This window comes from Phoxinus phoxinus, assembly GCF_949152265.1.
Source record: "Phoxinus phoxinus genome assembly, chromosome: 11".
In the NCBI taxonomy this organism is placed as follows: domain Eukaryota; kingdom Metazoa; phylum Chordata; class Actinopteri; order Cypriniformes; family Leuciscidae; genus Phoxinus; species Phoxinus phoxinus.
Genome location: NC_136886.1, coordinates 31,676,949 through 31,694,701, shown reverse-complemented (window position 1 = coordinate 31,694,701; position 17,753 = coordinate 31,676,949). Strand labels below are relative to the sequence as shown.

At 38.4% G+C, this 17,753-nt stretch overlaps 1 protein-coding gene across 5 annotated transcripts in view; it reads left to right on the top strand.

Annotated features, from left to right (window-relative positions):
* pcdh9 (protocadherin 9) overlaps window positions 1-17,753 on the top strand; it is a 243,264-nt gene that overhangs the window by 158,451 nt on the left and 67,060 nt on the right. For 2 of the 5 annotated variants that reach the window (XM_079628555.1, XM_079628554.1), the window contains one exon: window positions 4,268-4,469. The exons of 2 other annotated variants lie outside the window; for them this stretch is intronic. In XM_079628555.1, coding sequence (XP_079484681.1) covers window positions 4,268-4,469 — 202 coding nt within the window. The remainder of the gene's footprint in view (window positions 1-4,267; window positions 4,470-17,753) is intronic. One more of the 5 variants, XM_079628556.1, reaches the window with a different exon arrangement.

Sequence of the window (17,753 nt, the reverse complement as noted above, 5' to 3'; positions counted from 1 at the left end):
AGGGAATCGGGCGGCTTGATCGGGTCTCGCGTCTCTGAGTGGGAAACTTCTGTGACACTGATTCTGTGTACTTTTGACGAGGGCAAACATCTTAGCTGAAAGCGGCTATGTTTGCTTTGCGCCGGTGCCGTCGCCAGCGCGCTTGGCCCGTTACAATATAAAAACACGTTGCTAATATGGGCTGACAAGCATGATAAGCCATGATTGCGTGTAAATTGGCAGTGGCGAAGGTTTAAGCTGGTCTTATGCTAATACAGCAGTGAGTGACTGCTGGGCAATCGCACAAACACACACGCACACACACAGAGAGAGATATGCCCACATTGACTTTCAGTGTGAGGCGGAGGCACATGGGGTCCTGTATTAACTTTTTGGGATTTGAGAAAATGTGCCATACACATGTCTTACTGGCCATAATGCTGTATTTTACACCCTTTTATTGAACATATATTTTTGTACCATTGAAAATGGGATTATTTTGCTGTTTTTCTTTGCATATTTTTGAGAAACAACGCAGGTCAATGTGTCCCTCGAGATCAGCCAGTATGTCGAATTGTCACAAAAACAATTCCTCATATGTTCTGGTGGCTTAATACGAGGAATATGTACATAGATAAACCTATTTGTCCTTTTTTCAATAAAAACATTCCTAAAATAAGATACTATACACTTAAATGAGAAGCAAAATTGCATAAGCCACAGTTTTTGTTTTTGCAATGTTTTGTATATGTATAAGCACTTTTTGTTATACTGGTCGAAACAATCTTCAAATCCTAATAGCAGTCAATAATAAAAGTGGTGTAAACTTACCAAACTGTTAGAACGTACTTTTTTTTTTATATATATATATATATACACGCATGCATTCATGCATCAACTGATATTTAAAACATCATGAATACATAAGGACCCATGATTCATTAATATCTACACCTGCTTTGTAATAGTGCTGGTAAGTCCCGCCCCTCCGTAAAACCCCGCTGGACCTCAAAGTTGAAAAAGCGTCAATGCAAGTGAATGGGAGAAAATAATTATTTTCTGGTCCCGTTTGAATTGTGCCATGAATGTGAACATATGTTGTCTGTGAATTTGTTATATAATCTTTCATGTTACAAGTTTGACAGTATATGGTATGATTCGTCGGCTAGCAGTTGTGGAAAAGACATGACGAGAAAGACTACATGTCGCCTATGTGACGTCACCCCATAAAGTTGACTTACCTGTGGTTTTCGCCAACCTCAACGATTTTGTCCTCTCCCTGAAAGAAGGCGGTGAAGTGCACCAAAGACACAGCCATGTCTAGCGGGATCCGTGAGCTAGAGCCGTGAGCTAGTGGTGTTGACGTTTCAAACGCGTCGAAAGCAGCGAAGAGTTGTAGTCCACAAAGTGCTCTCACACAAAGTCTACCCGTATCAAACTTCTACCCGCTAAATTGTAGCATTCTTCACACGAAAGATTATATAAAAAATTCACAGACAACATTCACAGTTCACATTCATGGCACAATTCAAACGGGACCAGAAAATAATTATTTTCTCCCATTCACTTGCATTGACGCTTTTTCAACTTTGAGGTCCAGCGGGGTTTTACGGAGGGGCGGGACTTACCAGCTCTATAGAACTGAAGTGTGATCACATACCTGTGTGTTCATTTTATGCAGGTTTGCACACCAATGTTGCGTATCGCACTGGGACATCGTTCAGGTTAGAAGGGTGTAGTATTTCACTCTGTAAGGTGATCTACACACAATATTGCTTTGATGATATTGTATTGTGATATGAGAGATTAACATATCGTGTGGTTTTGGGAGAACCCAGGCATATCATATGAATAAAATACTAACGTGTGGTTTAGAGCACATAATATCCTTCATATATATTACTAAATGGTGTGTGAGACTAGTTGCAGTGGTGTCAATCGGACTCCGGACGGACAGTAAATCAAATGTAATATTGGCCACATTAAACAAGGTAATTGGTATGATATAGTTAATCGATGAACTAATAGACACATACAGTGTGCACACACATTCAAGCGGTTTAAAAGACACGTATCTTTAATAAAGACTCAATTTAACACTTTAAGCGGGCTGTGCCACCAACTCGATTAAGTTTATTTCACTTGTGAACTTATTCTATAACTTTTCACAGCATATCTTGTAATTTCATGGTACTTCAAGCAACGGATGACTGGTAAATTGACAGTTTGTCTCCTGGCCTGAAACTTTTCCCCATTAATTACTAAAGCAAATATTTGTTATGAATTTGTTATGTGAGTGGTCAAAAGGTGAGAAGGTCAGTGAAATGGTTCTGAGGCCAGAGATCTGAGAACAGAGCCGCTCTGGGTTGTCCAGCTAAAGTGTTCTGTAGCTCAGGCTGTCGCGCTGGTGCCACTGTTCGGCCTTTTTTTTTTTACCTCTAATTGAATGTCACTTGCTTTCTGAAATGCTCCAAATTATATAATGAGGTCATTTGCATAGCGCTGAGATTGGCTGACCTTTGCTTTTGCCAATAATTACAGCAGAGTCGTCTAAGACAGTCGACAGAGATGGTGCAAAAAAAGGCAACTTCTTGCTCAGAAAGGTTAGCGGAGAGCTCCGTACTGGACTTTGCGAAATGTCATTAGATTTTCTTGGAGTATGCTCAAAATTATCAAGTGACTGAGATCAGCAATGCAGAAATATTTTTTTTAAAAGCAACTTGGTTAGAACTGCATGTGTGGAATCATTTCCTAGTAATTGCGTGGGAGAGGTTATGCGGACAGGCATGCTGGATTAAGCATAATTCATTGCATAAACAATCAAAAGCTTGCAGATGCAGGACGGTTCACGCGTGCTTTATTGTCAAACCCTTTCGCCGGTGACGCCGGAACCTTCACATTGCGTGTGGCCTCTGTGCCCAGTGTGAGCACATGGCATGTGAACTAGGACGCTCTGGCCGGGCCGTGCCAACCCAGCAGTGGTGTTCCTCTGACGCCTACCAGCGCTGTGGGCAGAGCCTGTGCCAACCAGCCGGCAACAGATACCTGATACAGACACTCGTAGAATAAACTACCGGTCAAAAGTTTGAGGTCAGGTTTTTTTATTTTTTTTATTTTTTTTAAGAAATGTATACTTTTATAGCTGTTATATAAATGTGTGCTGTTCTTTTGATGTTTCTATTCATCAAAGTATCCAGATTTTTTTATAACAAGTTTTCACAATAATATGAAGCAGCATAACTGTTTTTAACATTGATAATAATCAGAAATGTTTATTGAGCATTTTTACAATATATTCTAATAGAAAGTAATTATTTTAAATTGTAATACTACTAATAATAAAGTAAAATAGTAATATAGATAATATATTTTAGCACTGAAAATTATAATGTTGAAAATAATAATCAATAATTTGTTGAAGAAATAAATATTGTCATTTAGCATGCTTTTTTTTAATGATTTTATCCAAAGCGACTCACAAATGACAATAATTTAATAACTGTTATATCAGTATTATTTTAGTACAATTGAAATACTATTATGGTTTATATTAACAATTTGAATTCGTTTTAGTTTTAAACGTTTTTTTTTTTGTGTGCTTTGTCATTATTATACATATTTAAATATACATGTATAGTTTTTAATTTTTATTTCATCTTTAGGTTTTAGTTGTTTTAGTACTTCAAGTTAAACTAAATGAAAATGTTTCTTTGGCAAATATCTAAAAAAATATAATTTGTTATGGTGTTATCAAATAAATTCATCCTTTGCAAGCAAATGAGACTTATAATCGTAAACTTTTGAACAGTATACACTTTATCTCTCCTTCTATCTCTCTATCTCTCTCTCTCTCTCTCTCTCTCTCTCTCTCTCTCTCTCTCTCTCTCTCTCTCTCTCTCTCTCTCTAAATATAGTACAATTGCTCATCTTTTCACACACATTAAATGCTGTTATGTCATAAGACTGTCATTTATATTAGTGATTAACACATCATACCATTAGCGCTTGGCGCTGCATTCAGAGCTCATCACTGTGTGCATGATATCACACGCATGCTCTGTAGTGAAGAGAGCTTCGTAATGTGAAACGTGACTTGTGTTTGCTGTGCTCAGGGACAATTTTGACCAAACAAAATCCAAAACACCCTATTTGTTCATTTCTATAAAAGTGAACAAATACCCATTCAATTTGCAATTAACTATCAATCCGCTGAAAGTGGCTGGTTGACTGAGAAACACTGAGACGAGCATTAACGCGTGTCTCTGTCTCTCTGCTCTCTGGTGTTTAGTCTCAGCGGCGCGTCACGTTTCACCTGCCGGACGGGTCTCAGGAAAGCTGCAGTGACAGTGGGCTGGGGGACCATGAGCCCGTGGGCAGTGTCCCGCTCCTCTCACACCCTCTCCCTCTGGTGCAGGCGCAGGACGACTTCTACGAGCAGACGTCTCCGGACAAGAGGACCGAGGCAGACGGAAACTCAGACCCCAACTCTGGTGAGTGTGTGCGGACTGCTGAACCAGCAGGAGGAGCTCAGGCAGAAGATGAACATCGCAGATGATACTTTTCATTATTCGCCTTCCCATTCAATATGTGCAACGATTTAATGTCCTGCATTAACAGTTCCCCATGTAAATAGTGCTCTCACGATACACCGAATGAAGTTTGCACAAGTGAATATAGCTGTAATAAATAAGAGATGGGTAGAGGCAAAATTGCATAATTATGCATATTTGTGCAGAAGTGCGCATTAAGAGTTTCAGAAGTAATGTGTAATGCTGTAAATAAGCTTTCATGGTAAAGTTTATTGTACTGTGTTTTGCTTTACACACTGAACTCTGATACTGTGCATCGTGACATAATGCAGATTAATCAGAATAAATGTGTTGTTTAATGTATGCTGATCAGTGGGATTCACTATAGATGGAGGCAGGAAGTGGAAAGCAAGCGACTGACAGGAAGTCTTGCACTTCTTGTGTCTGCTTAGGACTTTTAGATGGCAAATGTTTAGATGGCAACATGAGTCTGGTTTGTATGATTCTACTAGTAGACGTTGTTTTATAGACGGTATAAATGGGTGAATCTCACATTTCCAGGTCATATTTTACCCCAAAATCATAAGGGAAATATTTAGATTTTTTTTGTGTGTGTATTTGTTACATTATTTTTGTGGCACAAAATTATCACATTCTAATAGAGTAAAATAATGATTGAATACTCTCATATAAATGTTTATTTTAAAATTAAATGATAAATAAAATAATAAATGCTACCATAATATAAAAAACACTTTGCAATTTAAATATCTTTCATTTGAATATTTTTTGCATTGTGGTTATCAGATTTTTTTTTTTGGAAGTACTAAATTTTCCTAAAAATAATATCATAATACAACAAGAAATCTTAGCTAAAATAGTTTAATAAATATATTCTTTCAGCAAAATATAAGTTCTTGTTTCTTTTGATTTTGGGGTGGAAAATGGCCTGAATAATGCTCAAAATCTGTGATTGAGATTAATGCAAAACAACTGACAATTACAGAAAAGAAATAAAAGCAGTAGTGTGTGCATGTGTGAAAGAAAGACAGTTGAATCAGTGTTTGTAGCATTGCTCATCTAAGCAATATCAACCACAAGAACCCTAATTCTCACCTTGAAAAAAACTAGGAAAGGTCAGTCAAAAGAAAACATCTTTGTCCTTAATATGTCACCGTAGGCTTTGAGGTCACTTCCTGCGTGAGAGCCGTGATGGAAGTATGTGTATTTATACGCTAATGGTCAGTCACGTCTCTCTGGGCTGAGAGTGTGTAGCTCTATCGTTCTCGGCGCACACTTGATTTATTTAGCCATGATTTCCCTGTTGGGGTCTCATGCGGCAAAGATGTTCAGTTTTTTATATTTCCAGCGATAGAACTCCGTGACCTACTTTTCCCATCACAGAGAGCCATAGATCTGCTCCAGCACCTGTGTCGCCCAAGGTCACAGATAGTTAACACGTGTGCGTCTGCGCCGTACGATTCACTTGAACACGTTTCTGTACTGTATAGTGCACTAAGAAGAGTCTGTACAGTTTTTTTTTGCAGAAGGATTTTGCATGCACCCTTTATTGGTCTCTAAAGATCCATTATAATCGACACACATGTGAGACTCCACATCTTTTCTTGCTATTAATATGATTATTGAAAGTGTGATCTAGTGCAGAGTGGCAAGACTCAAGTGTCTCCTTTTAATTTGAGGAGGGGTGGGGGGGCTCAGAAACTATCATTTGCATAAGGTAGGTGATAATTGCTCTTTTTAATGGAATTGATGGTGGTGTACACACCAATTATCTACAAGCTCTTAAGCCTGGTAATTAATTAGCACACAAATGGCCGTGGTGCCATGGAGACCGGCGCATAATCAAATATTGGACACACACAGGGGCTATATCGGGAGCATCACTAGGCTCGGATGGCAACATCAATTAGAGGTCAGTAAGAGATGAGATGAACAAATCCAGTTTCTTTTACGTCAGAGATTTCAGTGGCACAGGGAATATAAAACTCTGCATTTGCAACTTCCAAATCAAATGTAAAGATTTCATTGAAAGGTGTATAGACAGCTGGGATGGATGTTCCTGCCAAAGTCAAAATATAAAGATTAGGGATTTTAGACAAACTGGCTGAAAGATGGACAGCTTGTTTCTGGATGAGAAATGAACCTTGAGCGCATGAAGTCTGCTCACATCGGTCTGTGATATCAAGCCTTGCTCATTGGCCTCAGTATGGATTGGTGTGCATTGATAAAAGTCTGAGATGTTCGTACACACACCAGTTTCATTAATTAAGCATATCATAAAGTTTATCTAGACTCCTGCTGCACAGACTGTGAGAGCACTGCAGTGCAGCAAAAAAAGTTTGTTACTCAACTTGAGAACTGGCTTCTCTTTGAAGTGTGTGTGTGTGTGTGTGTGTGTGTGTGGCCTGGTAAACCCTACACTATGGGGACAAAACCTGCCCACAAAATTGGCAATATCCAAAATCCTTGTCCTTGTGTGGACATTTTTTCAGTCCCCATGAGGAAAACAGCTTATTGAAGTTTTTTTTTTTTTTTTTTTATGTAAAAAAATGCAGAATGTTTCTGTGATGGGTAGGTTTAGGGTTATGGAATAGAATATACAGTTTCTACAGTATAAAAAAATTAAAGAGTTTGTGGCTATAAAAGAGTTTGGGGTTGGTAAGATATATATATATATATATATATATTTTTTTTTTTAAGTGTATTCAGCAAAGACATTAAATGAAATAAAAGGAGAGTAAAATTGATTTTAACTTTCTATTCATCAAAGAAAAAGAAAAAGAAAAAAAATCACAGTTTCCACAAAAATATGAAGCAGCACAACTGTTTTAAGCATTGATAAAAATAAAATAAAAATTCTTAAGCAGCAAATCATCATATTAGAAAGATTTCGGAAGGATCATGTGACACTGAAGACTGGAGTAATGATGCTGAAAATTCAGCTTTGATCACAAGGATAAATTACAATTTAAAATACATGACAATAAAAAAGTTGTATTAATATTTCACAATATTACGGGTTTATTTTTTTTATAGAAATACAATACTTCTTTCAAAAAACATACAAAAACCTCTTACTGACCCCACACTTTTAAATAGGGAAATGAAGGAAATCAAAAGTTCAGTTATACAGTTTAGAGTCATTACACAAATGTAGGACACAGAATGCGGCGATTAACCAATTAGAATCCAGTATTTCTGAGAGCCGTGTAATAATATACAGGGCGGTATTCAAGGTCACAGATTATGTGAAAACTTGAGCTTTACATCTACCTAAATCCAGAAATGTCACACAATGCTCTCTCTGAAGCGCAGTTAACAATAGCAGGAACGACGGCTCTGTGGGTCTTCTGCGCTCAGATGCCATGGAGCGCTGATTTCCAGTGTGTGGAGCCATTGTGTGCCGCGCACAAATCTCTCTATGCCTGCATGCTCGGCGAGTTCAGGGAGCAGTCTTCTGTAAAAACTGGCTGTGAGGATTAATTTGTCAACTTCTGATGATCTGCACCATCCACAGGGGAACCGAGGGCTGCAGGTTGCTGCGCAGATGGAATTAATCTCCAAAAGTTGCGAGCATTTCTCTCCTTTCCTTTTCTTCGGTGTTTACCGCTGCTCGAGCATTAAAGTTGTTTGTTAGCTCTCGCAGTCGTCACGTAGAACCACGAGCTTTGGGTTTTTGAACGCTGTTGACAGGACTGTCAACGTCAATTCCTGGCAACAACTTCAGAACACAGGGAAACGTGTACCCGAGTGGGTTCCATTTGGACTCGGCGGGAGATCCCGACATGTGTAGGCTTCAGAAAGCTGATTTCCTTCGCCACAAAAAACATGCGAACAAAAGCAACCCTCTGAGATGATAATTACGGGATATGGTTAAGCTCTGCAATTCGAGGGTTTGAAAAACAACGTGATGCGTTTGTAAGAAAGCGACTGCGAGCTAATGTACAAGCTGGAGCGGTTGTGTTTGTCAACCAATATGTGCCTTATACTTGCTTTGGCATTCCGAAGTGAATTTATTCTACCTTTCTTTTCCGTGCAGCTGTTGTTAATTGCGAGTACATATGCATTAGTATCTAATTAGCAATTATGCAGATTGACTAATTATTTTTATGCTTTCAATCAAAAGGTATTAAGCTAGCGGGTGCTAATTGTAGGTCAGCCTTGCATGCGCCGCTACTTTATTCTGACATTTAAAAAAGAACGTGTTTATCAAGATGCAAGTGTGCGTAAGATTCTCTGACATGACTTTATATGTGTAATTTAAAAGCTCGAAAGGCTAATTCTAATCTTATGGGCATTTGCAAAAGCATTTTAAATGCTTTGCAATTTCAACGTCCCGCGGAATAATTACCTACATTCATTCTCAGGCGGCTGCACTGCAGATGTACAGTTTCATTTGTAATCTAATAACTCTGGGTTATAATTGGTGGTTGAGATGGTGGTGGCTGTTTAAATACACAAGGCGCACATACAATAAACCATAGCTGTTTATTTATTGATGCATGATTCAATGCTTTGGGTTTATAGTTCAGTTCAGATCATTAAAGATTCAATCGTCTGAAGTGGTATTCTCTTTTAGGGGGTTCCTGGGTAAACGATCGGTATCTTTAGTGAAGCCTGTGTTGCAGAAGACCCCATTAATTAAACCTTACAGTATATTTCAATGTTAAAGCACAGATAACTGATTTGTGGCTGGCATTATGCTGTTTGTTGCATTGGAATTGGTTCAAAACGCATCCAAAGCAAACTTTTCTTCTAGCAAGTCCGTTTACTAGAATAAATGGATTGCAAATCGTCGTACCTCTTCATTCTTTTCTTTTAGATCTGCTCCTATTCTTGAGAGTTTGGTTTTATAAAGTGGCTTTAAATAAAACATGTACGGTTTGTGTGCTACAAGACCCCATGAGAGCGAACATCCTCTCATATTATTCAGGAGCACAGCTTCCGTTCGCAGTGAAGTTAATGGTGGAGTCGAACGGAAAGATGTGTCGTGTTGTAACCGTTTTTGAAGACTACAGGATGGAACGGAGTGCAGTTCGTGAACCGCCGTCCTCACAGCAGCGGGCCATATGAAGACGAGCTTCGGTGGGAACCTGACGTAAAACGAGCTGATAAAATGCAAACCATTTTTAAATGATACAAGGATAGATAAAAGTAGAACAAAATGATCTGATGTCACAGAATAATGGGCGGAATAATGTGGGTGCATATTTTATTTTTTATTTTATGTGTGTATAAACCTGACATTTGCATATAATGTTTGACTTATGCAGATTAATAATAATATTAATAATGAATATTATGAATTCATTTATTTTATGCATGTACAAAACTGATTTTTGCATATTATTTGCATATATTCTCTTGTGACAGACTTTAGCAAAACATCTAACTATATAATTGTGCATAGTTTATATGGCAATATAAATACATTTTCATAAATACATTTTTATTTTTATTGTTTTATTATTCTTTTTATTTTTACATTTTATAAAAAAATATTTTATGTATAAAACAGAATTTTGCATGTAATATTTGGCTTAGGCAGTTCATAATAATAATAATAATAAATATTATCATTGTTATTATTTATTTTATTTATTTATTTAATTATTTTCTTAAATAATAATTAAATTTTCCCTTTTTTATAAAAAAAATACTTAAAAAAATAAATAATAATAATAATAAAACAAATTCTGAATTAAATTGTTTTTTTATTGCAATAACCTCTTAAATGATCTTTATTTTGGAGGTTTTCTGTTGATGTATTGTTCTGATTCATTTAATAAGTTACTTAGCATATGACATTATTTTATTTTATTTTATAATACTTTCAATGTTTGGATTCATGAACATATTGCTATTTATGTACAGTAAGCAATACCGGTACAGTGTTGCGTTAAGAGCAGCTGTTGGGTCTCCATCTTTCCCATTGTGTTTCTAAACAGAATCAATAACAACACGTAAATAATTGAATAAGAACCGGAGCACTGAGTCATGGAAGCTAAGCGTGTTCACACTCCCTCTGTGGGAGAATATTCACACGGTGACAGGCGATACTGTCCTCAAAGAGGAGTGTGGAAAAGATGAAGAACCCATACATATCAAGGAGGACAGGAAAAGGGGAGGTGTCCGGGAAAGAATGCACATTTGTGGAGTAATGAGGATTCAAGGCAAATACGACTCTGTCAATCATTTGCCTTTGTGGAAATACTGAAATTAATTACGCCACGTTGGCAGGATGCCATGTTTGCTGTGCATGACTGGTAGTGCTGACAGCGGGCCAGGAGTGAGATGAATGAGTGATCGCAGGAAGGAGAGAGATTATGACTGTTTGACTGATGAATTTCCATTTAATGTGGCAAAAAGAGAATGGTGGGTGTGGTAGAGTTTTGTAGTCTAGAGAGGTATTGTTCATGTTGAAATAATAACACTCGGCCCGTCTGAGACTCCAACATGCGTCAAACATCACAGCCTTCAGGGTCAAATATTTTTGAAATAATAATGTTAAATGCTAATAGTTTAATAGCTCATATATCACTATTTATTTTCACATAATACAGAAATGTCAATGCAAATTAATATTTCATAGTCGATTATGTATTTGGTAAGTAGTCAGGTTATAAGTTGGATGATAATGTGTAATTAGCTGGACATTATCAGGTTTATTATTACTTAATATTATAGATATTGTGTAATGCATATTCATAGAAATATCAAATATGTCTTCCGTAGCTTTTGAAATGTGCAGTTTATTGTTGTCAAATGGACCACCTGACTCACAAAAGCTGTTATGCTGTATATATGCATGCATTTAACAACACATGCATTTTTTTCATGCATTTCCTTTTTTTTTCTTCAGGATAGCTGGCAGCATCCAAGTGCTTAACTTTAATTTTATGCAGTACTACAGCAAGGGGAAGCGCCCTTTTATGCAATTAACTAATTAATCTAATTACCAAGTTCATAATTAATTGTGTAATTAAAAAGATTTCATTGCGATCCCACCTACAGCGTGGATGTGCCACTGTCGCACAAACTATCCGAGCTTCTGTTCACATTGTCAACAGGGTCTGATTACACGAGACAAATCAGATTCAATCAACTGCCTTTTGCCTTGATTATTTCAGTTTAATTTGTTGATGCTTTGAGAAAATTGTGCTTAAAAAGCTGCTGCAGTAAAGCACATTTATGTAGCTAAGGTTTAAAGGGGAACCTATTATGCCCTTTTTCAAAGTCTTGATGTTGGGCTCTATTAGAGCAAGTTTTACACAATATTTTTCCACATTTGACATTATTACAGCTCCTCTCTTCAGACTTTTTAAATCACGATTAAAGGTACGGTAGGCAAATTCTGAGAGGCTAGCAATAGCAAGCTAGCTTTGAAAGCATAAGATCTCACCCTTCTTCAGAGCGTCTCCAAAACCTCCTTCAAAACACATGGACACACACACACACAGCCAGAGCAGAGTCTGTAAAGCGTCACAAGAGACGTCACATGGTCTCAAAGCACATAACATTATAATAATAATGAACGTAAACAACTTAGAGCTCTAGTTATACCACCTGACTGCTGCAGATTAATTTCAGTGTTGATAGTGCTGATATAGAAACACAGATATCCGAGTCTGAGGACGTGAACAGCTCCGGGTAGAACGTCACGGGTTGCCATCCTGTACTTACGGTTACGACATGGCGTGAACGCAACATAAGCTCATTGGTTTGGTTCAGGAGAAACTGTAAAAGTCGACTTCTGTTTGTTTGTGGCTCTCGGTGACTTTCTGTCTTCAACTCTACACAGCCTTATGGAACGCACTGATGGCGTGTGATGTTTGCGCGAGCAGGTGCACCGATGTATGGAAACGGAACGAGTGCAATGATTGGACGAACATTTTTGGTCCTGAGATTTCCACAGAAGATATACTTTTTTTTTTTAAAGTATAAAAGTTAGACCTGTCTCTTAGGCCTGAAAGGGTGATAAATGTTGCTAGGAGAGACAAGGTGAGAAAGATATGCATCCAAAACAAAAAAACAAAAAAACAAACCCTAAGAAAACTACTGTAGTAAACCAGCACCGTGTTGTATGTTAGTGGATGTTTACCAGGTGTGGGAGCACATTTTATTTGACGAGTTTATGAACTTGATCTGATCTGTATGATGCTATTATCATCCCTCCCACATTTTTGGCTTCTAGCAGGTAAAGATTTCATGAGCTGTTCATGATTCAGACAGATAGCAGCTGAAGTGAGAGGAGGCGGTGAAGTAAAGCAAAAAGAACTACTCGGAAAAAAGTTACTCGCGAGGTCACAATTCTCTCTCAATGAGAGGTAAGAGTGAAATAAAGAGCAGTTGGAGTCACCGCTGCTCAAAGCAAGTAGTTTCACTATTAATTCACTCATATATTCATTTCATACAGTAATTGAGATACATTTTGTTGCTGTTAAACGAAGCAAGGTGCATGGGAAAAATCCGCCCACACCTACAAATCAAGCAGAGTTTTGGACGTATTCAATTCACAAACTATACTAGCGCATGTTTGTTCGGCCCACATGTGCTCACCACATCTGATCGGCGGTCCAGATGTGAAGCGTCTCGGCCTTGATACCGTTTGTAAAACGAAACGCAAACAAGCACTTCTGCTTTGTCAACATTTCATACGAGCTCGCAAAGAAAACAAACAAAGGCAGAAGTGTGATTGTGAGCGCGTGGGCGTGCGAGGAAGAGTGCGAGATGATTTGAGCTCTTATGGGGAATCATGCTGTTGCAGTGTCATCTCTCGAACAGAGGAACAGCCTCGACGCTGTATGTGAAAGTCGCGGTTCAGAGTGCGTTTTTCTCTGATACCCACCAAAGCAAGGTGTTAGGCATCTGCTGCGGCTTTCAAAGACTGTGCATTCATTTATATTTAAATCTTCCATCTCTGCGGTGAATAGTGTCGGTGAGCTGTTTTCAACCCTTTTAACACTTGATTCAAAGCATTTAGAGGGAGCGTCAAAGAGTAACAAGGGAAGATGTTTATTGATGCCGGAGCGGGAAGCGTGCAGGTGAAAGGCATGGGTTGTCAGGATGTGATGGCTTTGGGCTATGAACTGGTCGCTTTGTAACTGTGAGTGAGTGAGTGAGTGTGTGTGTTCATACCAGGCCAATGGTTCTTTCTGATGGCGGACCAAGCGCTCGGGGGGCCAAGGGTGTTGATGCTAAATGCGGAGAGGAGAGATTGTTATGTTTTCTAGCATGAAAGCGGAAGCACTTTTACCATCCATCATTGATGAGTTTGAGAAGATGGGTAATTCCCTCGTCATGCTTCGGAGCCCGATATGGCTCACTGGATCCACACACACACACACACACACGCACACCAACACATAACATTCATCTGGATGCGCAGTGCGTCAGTGACTTATGGTTGTAAAAACACGCTCTGTTGGCTCTCTGAACTCATATGAACTGTTCTTCAGTTCATGATCGCATCAACAACTCTTTGGGATGTGTGTACAGTATGTGTGTGTGTGTGTATATATATATATATGTATATATACACACAGTCAAAGCAAATATTTATTCAGACACCTTCAACATATCTCACACTATCACAGTTTATTCGCTATAGTTTAGAAAACATGACAAGAACTCAGAGTTATCACAGCAGTTGATATTTCACTGGTTTTGGCCATTCTTCTGTTAGACTGTCTCAGAAATGAATCCGGTTGAATAGCTGTCTGCTGTTAAATTTAACTACACAATTAGATAATACCAATTTAGGTCAACCAATTATGCTTAATTTTGTTCAGTCTGTGCTGTAAAAAGGTCACATTAGTAATTCAAGAAAAAAAAACATGGTCAGGTCAAAGTGTCTGAATCATTTCTGGTCCCAAAGTTTTATACATTTTACTGGTAGTCCACTGTATCAATCATTTTAGGTGTAATATGTCACAGTTTACTTAATTTTGCTATCCTCTCTTACATAAATGGACTGTTGTGTCCTGCACCCACTAGTAAAAAAATATTTACAAAAATGATATCTGGTGTCTGAATAATTTTTGGTTTGATTTAATGTTTCAGGTATATGACCCTGAAACATTAAATTGTATGTCCTTCCAGGAACAGAATGAAGCACTTGGCCCTCATGTCCAAGGGCTCCTGTAGGATGTTGGCCCCTTCCTGCCGTTTGATTGGCCCCTCAGGCTCAGCGCCTGCCACTGCTGCCCACTCGACAGGACAGGTTCTGCCATCATATTCTGCCCATCTGCCACCAGTCACAAGCAGCACAAAAGCCCCATTTGAAGGCATTATGTTGACAGTCCGTGTCAACAATAGCCCATTGTTTATTAAATTAGTGGAGGGATGTCCTGCCAGTGGCATTCAGATCCATTTAGTAATATGAACTGCACACTGGAGGTTTACACTTAATGGCTGTTTACTGTTGGTGAATGGATGACTTTGGGCTGCTAAACAAGCAGTAGAGGGAAAACTTGAATTTCTGTTGCATATCATGAGAAAGATCAAATTATTCCTTAGTCTACGGCCTGCTCCAACACATTAGCATGAATAATATGGTGCCACTGATTATTTACTTAAGAGCTTCATACAGTATGTTGCCGCAAAGACTACTTTAAGACCAGCACAAATCCATATAATGGTTACCTGCCATTAAAAACCTTGCCTGAGGGGGCTTGCTGGTTTTACCTTGCTTCAATTTGTTTAACTAAATTCTTGGCCTGGTTGGGAGTTGATATAGCTGGTTTGCTGGTTTGCCAGCTGGTCTCCCAGTCTGATCAACTGACTTGAACTCATGTAGCTCAAACAGTACTAATATGTAGTAGCATTGTGCTAGCAATGCAAATGTCTGTGGCTTGATTCCCATATAGTTCCTGCATTGATCAAATGTAGACCTTGATGTGTAGAGATGCAGTGAACAAATTTATTATTATTATTATTATTATTATTTGTATATGACTGCCAAGAGTCATAAAAACTCCTCTAACAGAATCAAACGATACCAGCCAGACCAGTAGAAACCAACTTGGTAGCCAGCCAAGACCAGAAAACCACTGGTTTAAGGTGGACTATTTTGTTTAACTTTTCACTAGTTTGTTCTGTTTTGGTGGTCAGTTGGTTGATTAACCACCATAGCAATGCATTTAACCATCAAAACTCACAGTTGGTTGACCAACATGACTTTTGTGGTGAAACTGGACTGATTACCTGAAGTTGAAGCCTCATAACAGGGTAAGAGTATACTGTGGAAACATTAAATGTGCATGCAGTGGCCGTGACGTTGCTGTGGGATCTTCCCTTTGACACAAGGGTAACTTGCACATCCACATGAGTATTGAGCCTCTAACCAACTGCTGCATTTCATAAATACTGTATAGAGAACATATGGTGCACGACCCGGGCGCATGTGTGATGTAGTTCAGAGCCTTGTACAGATGGTTAACCTGATTTTGAATGTATGTCTGGTGTAATGTTGGTTAATATGGCAGCCGTGTTTTCTCTCAGGTTCTTTAGCGTTTGAGGGCTCTGGGACATAAAGGCCTTTAATAGATTCTGTTCTCCAGAGAGCAATGAGATGAGCTGAGAAGTCACAAAGTGTGTGTGTGTGTTGGAGCCTTTTACTGCAGGACATACACTGATAGCATATACTGATGAAATTACACATATGACAACGTTATTGTTTAACCACATACATTAAGGCGGCCTTTATTGCAGCACAGAGTAGACGCCTCATTGGTTTATACTGGCTGATCGCAATGATGAGAGCCATGAATTTATATCTAGCTCTGGTCAGGAGCAGCATCTTCTAAATGCTCGAACACATCTCTCGACTCTTATTGTCTGCTGTTGCTTCCACATTATTTGAAGAAGCAGCACATAAACTCCGTCGTAAAAGCTTTGTTTTAGCGAGGCCTTTGCTTAAAAAGCAGCTGCTGTTTACTTTATTCCGGCGAGCCGTTTTAAAATAAACGACGCCTCATTGCTATGCAGTATGAAAGAGGCCTGTAGATTTGATCCCCCCTGTTGGTAAGCACATGGTGCAGTGTTGAGAGGTGTGATAAGGAAGGAGCTGGCAGGGGGGCAGAGTGGCAGATGTTAGCCCAGGTTTCTCTGGAAAGAGCACTAATCCGCTCTCACTGTGGCTAACCGAGTCGAACTTACTGAGCACAGCCAAGCGCCCTGTCTGAATTTGATATTAAAATGAAATTGTTAGCACACGCATTGTGCTTCGAGTGTGCGACTTGAACGCACCACTGGCAATCTAAGTGATACTGTTGGTGTTGTTCAAGGATTTATTATTTATGCTGTAGGATGAAAGAGTATTAGACAATGTGCTTAGACAATATAAGCTCATAGTGTCAGTCTATTGTATTCTAACTGATCTAAAATTACTCATTTGAAGGATATCTCTTCAAATTATTATGTAGTCATCTTGCAGATGCTTTGATTGTTTATTTTTTTATTCATTTTTTTTATATTTCTTCCTCAATTAAAAACTTTTTGGACCAATTTCCCAAGAAGAGAAGATTTTCTTCTTTTGAAAAATGCTGCTTTTCGCAAAAGTTGTATGCAATATTCCAATTTCGTGCATATGTTAAATTCACAACTTAGCTATTGACAAACTCGTCAGTGACTTTATTCCAGAGATCTGGCTGTACATGATTTCATTCATTTGAAGGCATATATAGTGAGGGCATTAACCCCAGCCATTTTGTTTTAAGTTATTTTCTCTTATTAGGAGCACTCTGGCCATGTTAACATGCACAAGAAAATGGTAATATGATTCTGAATGTGCTTAAGGATATGATCATCCAGCTTCCCTCAGACTGAACCCGCATCCTTTGCATTAGCGTCCGAAACCACTCAAATACAATCAGCGTTTATTTGAGTTTATGGTTGTCATTAGGAGCTCGCCCATTATTTTGGAATGAAATTATAATAACAACAGCTCTCAACCATCAAAGCCTCTTGATTACAGATAATCTGAACGCAGAACTCAGGTAGACCTCTCCAATCGGTGAGTATGAAATTAAGATGATTAAAACTGTCTGTGGATCCCTGTTCTCTTCAATCAGTGCTAAAAAATAGAAGGAGAGAAAATCATGTTGTGTCTCATTTGGAGTATATTAGCTCCAGTCCCTTTGAAATTAGAAAGACAAATAGTCCATGATTTAAATTAGGAAATTAATTGTGATGCATTAGTAGGTGTAATGATTTCTCAATGTA